The sequence below is a fragment of the Cajanus cajan genome, chromosome 8 (assembly GCF_000230855.2).
Source record: "Cajanus cajan strain Asha chromosome 8, NIPB_CcT2T_4, whole genome shotgun sequence".
Lineage (NCBI taxonomy): Eukaryota > Viridiplantae > Streptophyta > Magnoliopsida > Fabales > Fabaceae > Cajanus > Cajanus cajan.
The window spans coordinates 33,923,409-33,931,319 of NC_138524.1; the positions used below are offsets into that span (position 1 = coordinate 33,923,409).

Genomic DNA, 7,911 nt, shown 5'->3' on the forward strand with positions numbered 1-7,911 from the left:
ATAAAATCTTATTTTATAAAAAATGTCATCATACATAAATATTTTTAAATATATAAATTATATTATAATTAAGATTTATAATAAATAAATATTTTTATTATATAAATTATATTTTAGAATTAAGATTGTAATATAAGTTTTTTAATTCTTAATAAATTATTTTAAAAATATTAAAATTTAATTTAAAAATTAAAAATTAAAAATTAAGAATTAACGTTTTTCTAAAAAACATCATATTAAAAATATAGTTAAGTATTGTCATTCATAAATAATCTTTAAAAAATAGATGACACTTTCTCTCGCACTCTTTTGAATACTTTTTTTTAATTAGCTGAAATTTATTAAAAAATAAAAAAAATTAGTAGTTTTGCATTCTTTTATTAATGGCTCATCTGTTAATTTTTTTATTTTTAATAATTTTTAACTAATAAAAAATATATTAAAAATAAGTATGTTAGGATACAACTCATTGATAAGTGGATTTAAATAATGAATCTCATTTCAATATCCAGCTTTTCGGCGAGTCTTTTATGACTTCAAACTGAAAAGAGATAATTCGAAAAATACGACCGTCGTTTGTTTAAACATAAACGACAAGACAATAAAGTATCGTTTCGCTTTCCCTTTCTTTCTTTGAGACGGCGTCGTAGTGGACCACGACGATTCCCACGATTCCCAAAGGAAGCAAAAATTGAAGATAAGGATCAGTGATAGAGAGATAAGAACTAGGTAAAATATCTCACCTTGATTCTTCAATCCCTTCCAACAATTGAAGTTTTTTATTCCAATTCTGTGCACAAGTTTTTTTTTTTATTTTTTTTTTTTTACCATGTTGTCTACTTTCAAATTTTCAATCTTTGAAATGAAATCTAGGGATTTTACTCAGTAATGGTAGTTGTTGGGGAAATTGTTATTGAAGATTGTGTTATTTGAATTTCATTTACTGGTGGCAACAAATACACGGTATATATATATATATATATATATATATATATATATATATAATATAACAGTAAGTTTTGTAGTGGATACTTTAAAATGAAGGGAGATACTTCTTAAGAGCAAAGTCCATGGGGTGTTAGTGTTGGAAACCAAAATAAATGGGAACTATGAGAAGAAAGCAATTTGGGATATGAATATGATTAAGTATATGAAGGCCTCTGCTGTGAAAGATTCTGAATGAGACTTTACCTAGTTGTTAAGATACTTTGGATCATTGAGCATGATGTAGTATATTACTTACATTATAAGACCTTATTTTCTAACTCAAATTCTAAAAAAATATGACCATGTAATTGTTCTTCCGAATTTGAAAAGTAGTCTGGGCAAAGGGATAGTATTAGGAGGATAAAAGTATACTGCCTCATGCCCCATCAATTTCCAACAAGAGAGGTGAAGTGATTAAGGAATTACCCTCTATCCCACCTTAGATCAATTATTGCACTTGTTGAACTACTTGCTTTGTGTGTAGGTATTGTTTTATATTGTAGAGGTTAATCTCCTTTTAGAGCATATGTTTGGCTTCATCTGATGTTGATACATGGTGTGGGGGCCATAGCATTTGATGTTTACTGCTTAGGGTTTGATTTGTACTGTGTTTAGCTCAAGAATAACAAAATCATTAAATAAATAACTTTTTCATAGATCTTGTTCGGTCATTTGTACTGTGTTTAGCTCAAAGGATTTACATATTGGTCTTCTGCTGACATCTGCAGAGTACAAGTTTGCAAAGCAAAGAAGTCTTGGCTTCCGAAAGTTTTTAATTATGAGTAGATAAGATAGTCATATTGATTGGTCTCAGTCAACTTCACCTGCAATTTTAGTTAGTTGTGATTGATCATGAATGTAGAAATAAATATTCTTCTGAAAAATGTTGCAGAACAAAGAGAAAATGCCCTTCACTGGCTATATCAAACGGGTTACAGAAAGAACCAGCTCTCCTTGTTTTGTTAATTAATTTTTGAACTGGTTACATGGAAAAATTGGTCTGATCTATTTCATAGGTTAAACTGGTTCTATGTTGGTTTTAAACCAGTTTATAAGCTAAAGACTGATCTTTAACCTGATGTAAACTGGTTCAAAACTTGCTGATTTGAGTTTATCATACCAAATCAAATCATGCCCACCCGTAGTTTTATCATTCCCTCGTTTTAAAAGTCTGAGCATTATTTCTCAAAACATGTGAGATCAAGCCCCAACATTACTTTGATTCCGTACAAGTATCTGGCTATTTCTCTTTGTACTAAAATTGTCAATTTGTTCAATCTGAACTGGATATTGTGCGGTTAATTAGTTGTAAATTATGAGACATTTTGAAACAGTACTAGTTACATGAGCTTGCTTTGATGGTAAGGATATTCTGAGTAATTATATTATGTGTTGGCCTGTTGAGAATTTTATAAGTCTACATATGAATAAGGAAAATAAAAACAAGTTTGTCATTGAACTGCTTGATAATGATTTAAATGGTTTGTCTCTTCATTAATAACATTTTAATGGCTCTATGCAGTAATAGACTATATTGACATGTACATATGACCATCTCATCCTTTAAGCAGCAATAGAACAACTTAAAATATTAAAATAAATGGAGAAAATAAAAGTTTCTGATGGCTTCTAATAATGATTCTTCTATGAGATTTTGTTTAATCATACAAATGTCACCTTAGTTACTGAGAATGTTGATTATAATTCTATGTAATTAAATACCTTAATCTGAAAAATGTGTTGCAATTAAATTTTTTTGTTGATGACTTTTGAACATGACAATACTTACTCCCTTGAAGTATATAACTTACATTCTTCTGTTAATTTTGGTTTTATAATTTTCCAAAGCTGAAATGAATGATCTAACTTTTGATTAAATTGTTCTGCTTTTTTGAACATATGCATCTACTGCCAAAGGCCTGAAGTTGAACCAATGGATTGTGCAGCTGCAAGAAAGTCGCAAAAGGCTGACCGAGAAAAGTTAAGGAGGGATCGACTTAATGAACAGTTTGTAGAACTGGGTAACGTTTTAGGTAAATCAAGTTTCCCTTTCTCAATTGGAAATTAATAGATATTGATACTTCTGTAGAACTGGCAAGGGAATTCACGGAAAGAAGCTCTAATAACAAATGAAAATTAGAGAATAATATTGATGGAGCCTTGGTGTGCTTAGACTCCATGGAGAATCCGAACACTTTTTCTTGTAGTTCCTTGAGGATCTTCAAGGATTGGATTCGGTCAAGAAGGAGTGAAATGATGAACAAGGTGAACCAAGCTTCCCAAGTAGAAGAAGCTTGTGCCTAGAACTATAAAGAGGAAAGCTCAAGGCGAGGTGGAGAAGTGACTCTCCTTGGTGACTCCGGCTAGAGAGAATTTAGATCTCAATGAAGATAAAATTCTCATTCAATTCCAAAGTGATTCAAATTACACGGCCAAAGGAGATTTATAGGCTAAGGAAGAGTACTAGAGAAGCTAAACTAACCTAAGGTTAAGATAAACCATGGAATGGTTTAAATTAACCTTTAGGCGCCCAAATTTGAATTCAAAATTCAAATTTGGATCTGGCCACGTGCTTGCTTCATTTGGATGTGATTTAGCTTGTATTTGAGAAGCATTTGGGTCATGCCATGTGCGCCACTCCACTTGGCCGGTCACATGGTTCAAATGTTTTTCAAATGTAACTTAAATTACATGAAAATGAAGTTACACATGTGCATGCTTAATCCTAAACCTATAAATGGTCAAAAATTACAAAGCCCAAATTTCCTATACTACTTGGCCAAAATACAAGGCCCACAAACAAAATTACAAGCCCAATGGGCCAACCCTAATCTACATGGGCTTTAGTGCACAGCCCAACTAAAAGGCACTATGGACTTTTCTTGATCATTGGCCCATTCCTCCTCCAACCTCCTTACCATAGCCCTAGTGATTGGGCCCATGGGCCTCCATCAAATATGGCTGCTAAAATGTAAGAAAAATATTACAAAAACAGGAGGGAATAAGTTGTAAAGCTTAAACTTCATGCTTTAGATTGATTTATTATTTGGATTGTGAACTATTTTTCCCAGTCTCACAGTATTCGTTTTGGAAGTATTACAGAAAGATCAGGTCTATTTATTTTAGATCGAAGGGCAATTAATGTGTATGACTTATCTAATATTTTGAGTGTAGTAATTTCGTTAGTGTATTTGTTTGTCCTTAAAGTACTTTATAGCTGCAATTGTAAATTTTTGCTTCAGAAAGAGGGAGTCTTTATTTGAATTTTTATATTTATATAACATTTAGCTTAGTTTTTGAACTAACCTGGTTAGAGTTTTAATTATTTAAATTTTAAACTACATGTAGCATGTAGCAGATGTTACATGAGGTTTTACATATTCATATAGCTGTTGATTTGTATAAAATACCTGTCAATTCTTTGGAATATATTCATGTGTTAGTCATTTAATGCTAAAAACAAATAAACCACAATGCTCTTAAATCATTCCCTGCCTGTGGTGCTTGTGAAATGCAGACCCTGATAGGCCCAAAAATGACAAAGCAACCATTCTAGGTGATACAATTCAGTTGCTGAAGGACCTTACTTCTCAAGTTAGTAAACTCAAAGATGAATATGCTACGCTAAATGAAGAATCTCGTGAGGTAATATTTTCTCTTCTTGCTTTGAAGATTTGCCTTGATACTTTTGGGACATAAAATAATAAAAGGAAATAATTTTATTTTCATTCAATTTTTAGTTGACTCAGGAGAAAAATGATCTCAGGGAAGAGAAGGCTTCTCTTAAATCGGATATTGAGAACTTGAATAATCAGTATCAGCAGCAGCTCAGGACTATATTTCCATGGGCTGCAATGGATCATTCTGTTATGATGGCTCCACCATCATATCCGTTTCCAGTGCCAATGGCAGTACCTCCTGGTACAATTCCCATGCAGCCATTCCCCTTCTTTGCTAATCAACATCCTGCAGTCATCTCAAACCCCTGTTCAACTTTTGTTCCTTATATAGCCCCCAATACCCTTGTTGAACAACAATCCACCCAGTATGTATCCCCTCCACTTCATCCAGGTGGTCGGTCCAATGTTTCAGGAAAACAAGAGTCCAAGAGCAAATCATCCAGGGAGAGCAAGGCTGAAAAAAATGAGGATTCCAATGATGTCACTACGGACCTAGAGTTGAAGACTCCTGGATCATCTGCAGATCAGGTTAGTGTTGTTTTCTGAGGAAATCCTGTAACCATTAGTGGTGATAAAAGATACATCAGATTTAAGAATTGTTTTGCAGGATTTATCATCTGGACAAAGAAAATCCAGCAAGTTGTCAAGGAGGGAAAACAGCTGTACAGAAGGGAGTTCATTAGGCAGATGCTCTTCTTCCCGTAGTGTTCAGGATAGCTCATCAAGCAGTGTAGTGGCTAGCAGAAAGGATAATGAATGAGAAAGTACACAATTTAGTGAAGTTCTTGTGTCTTTGAAGCTAATATGAAGTTTTTCGTTGTGCATCTGCTGCAACTCTGGAGGTACAAGTCATTCTGTTCTTGCCCCAAAATAAAAGTCACTTCTGTTATCCCTTCCTGACTAAGAATTTGGTCCAAGTAGGTTTAAATGCTACTTAGTCTAAACATGAACTTTTCCTTGTGGGGCAAAACTTGAAATTTCAGCTGGAAAATCACCAACCTGACCAGTGTGGCTAACGTGTAGGTTTGTAAATCCTTCCATAGTTGTTAGAGTTGCATGATTCAATACAATTCAGTGAGCTAACGATTTGTATCATGTAATGAGTTGCCTATAACTTTGAATTGTACATTACATGCATCAATTGATAGCAATGCAATTTCATATAGTTAGTGCCAGTCTGAAACTATATATATTGTGTTTTGCTAATTCTAATCAAAGAAATTGGAAAGCAAATAAACTTAGATTGTTAAAAGCTCTAGTGAAGGCACTTGTTTGATCATTCCATTGTTTTGTCCATACTTGTAAAACCAGGGGCTTAACACACGGTCATTTGCTCACTCTGCATCTCGTTTAACTATTTCATTTCTGTATTTTTATACTTGTAAAATCGAGATTCCACACGATTTCTCGCTCATACAGTATATGCGCCTTATTTGGCTATATGCACCTCACACAATATAGTCACCTTTTTGGTACATTCTTTTTTTTTTTTTGGGGTACATGAGCCCAGGTTATTTAGTAGCATGTACACAATATTTACACAATAATAATGTTCTCCTTACAAAAAAGGAAAAGAAAAGAAATAAGAAAGAGTCTGGTTATCATTTCCCCATGTAGATCTAGACTCCAAATAATGTTGTGTATTAGTTTAAACGGTAGCAGTTGAATGACGTCTTCTGCATAGATGCAAAAGAAAAATTGTACAATGAAAGCTGCTCATAGTTGTAAATCATCAAGTAAAATTCAAGTATTATGCGAGGGTGTTGCATATTATATAATCAATTTTTTAGGTTATATGATTCTTGTTACTAGACAACAAGTGAACATGTAAAACTCAAAAGAGATGAATAGTTAATAATAATATAAAATTTACTAGTCAATCGATGACATATTCGTTACCAAAAAGCACACTTTGGTCTTTGAAGTTATTGTCATACAAGTTCATGAAATTAAGAAATTATCAAATAAATTTTTAAAATGTTAAATAAGTCTTTAAATTTAATTACTTATTTTTATTTTACTTCTCAGATATATATCATCAATATTTATTTTTATCTATATATCATCAATATTATCACTTTAGTAACTCATTTTTTTGAGTTTTGGACAAATGTGATTATCAATTTGCACTTTCAGGGATTTATTTGACAATTTCTTAGTTTCAAGTACTAATATGATAGTGTCTTCCAAATTGAAAGACCAAAGTGGGTGATTATTCAATTTTAAAATTGATATGATGAAAACTTATTTTGGTCCTTAAAAATAAAATAAAAAATGGATAGGCTTCTCATACAAATTTTAAAATTTTATAACAAATCGTAAATTATTTGCACTAGTATTTAATTTTAATCATTTTAAAAAATTAAATTATTTGAATCACATTGCATGTTAAGAATACTACTCTCCCAATATAGTCTAATTAGTGCAAATATATATATATATATATATATATATATATATTTCTTTTTTTTGACACACATTGTACTTATATGGTTGGATTATTAATTAATATATGCTGAAAAAATATGCTTTACCAATAATCGTTGAGACTCTCTTGGTTGTCTAATCTTGTTGAAAAAGCCAAATGGAAAAGTATGTTTCATCTTCAAGTTCATTTTTCTTTCTGAAACTCCAGGGTGATAGGAGTAAGTAAGTTTAAGATTCACTTTGATAGGAGGCCCCCTTTTTTAGCCTTTAGGTGTGTAGAAATGTACTAATGATTATCCACTGTTCTCACCCTTGTACATGAAGAAAATAGTCTGGCAGGCAAAACTTGCAAAGGATACAGATCAAAAAAAGAGAGATAAAAGTGACACTCAAAGAATATATGCCAAATCCAACCTAACATATGAAGCAACAGAAGCTCATCAACTCTTATATAAACCTTAGTGGACAATCTACTACTAGTGTGCTTATGATACAGTCTAGTTCTGCAGGTTTCACTGAGTGAGAAAGAAATAAGAGAGGAAAAATGGGGTGGTTCTATCCCAAAAAGAGGAATGTGGAGGGATACACAGGGCAGAACATGGCCACAGTTTCTCATTCCCCAAATTTTCATTTGGTTGTGATATTCAGCATTGTCTTTAGCTTGTTGTGGCTCTCAAATTACACAGCCATTTACTTTCAGTTTCTCCTCATGTTGTCTCCCATCCTCTTCATACTCTTCTTGATTTCATATTCTACTACTTGTGGAAGACTCAACTTTGGCTTCATGCGTTTGAAGAATGTGGTGTCTCATGGAATG

The 7,911-nt window shown here is 32.4% G+C and overlaps 1 protein-coding gene across 3 annotated transcripts; it reads left to right on the forward strand.

The window, feature by feature from the left end:
- The first annotated feature begins 570 nt into the window (after positions 1 to 570).
- LOC109817584 (transcription factor bHLH121) lies at positions 571 to 5,842 on the forward strand. 3 transcript variants are annotated; one of them, XM_020382863.3, is made up of 5 exons: positions 571 to 729; positions 2,905 to 3,020; positions 4,505 to 4,632; positions 4,728 to 5,195; positions 5,275 to 5,842. In XM_020382863.3, exons 2-5 carry the CDS (start codon positions 2,921 to 2,923, stop codon positions 5,425 to 5,427), a joined length of 849 nt encoding a protein of 282 aa, XP_020238452.1. In that variant the 5' UTR covers positions 571 to 729; positions 2,905 to 2,920; the 3' UTR covers positions 5,428 to 5,842. The 3 variants fall into 3 exon arrangements, 2 of the variants coding, with proteins under 2 accessions (XP_020238452.1, XP_020238453.1); XR_014428428.1 differs by lacking the exon at positions 571 to 729 and having other exon boundaries at positions 803 to 3,020; positions 5,275 to 5,509; positions 5,589 to 5,842; XM_020382864.3 differs by lacking the exon at positions 571 to 729 and having other exon boundaries at positions 804 to 3,020.
- The last annotated feature ends 2,069 nt before the right edge of the window (positions 5,843 to 7,911 follow it).

Bases quoted from the DNA above. Each gene is read 5' to 3' on its own strand.
- LOC109817584 (XM_020382863.3), top strand. From the start codon at position 2,921: ATGGATTGTGCAGCTGCAAGAAAGTCGCAAAAGGCTGACCGAGAAAAG. The intron at 3,021-4,504 runs GTAAATCAAGTT...TGTGAAATGCAG, and splicing joins AGAACTGGGTAACGTTTTAG to ACCCTGATAGGCCCAAAAAT. The intron at 5,196-5,274 runs GTTAGTGTTGTT...ATTGTTTTGCAG, and splicing joins CTGGATCATCTGCAGATCAG to GATTTATCATCTGGACAAAG.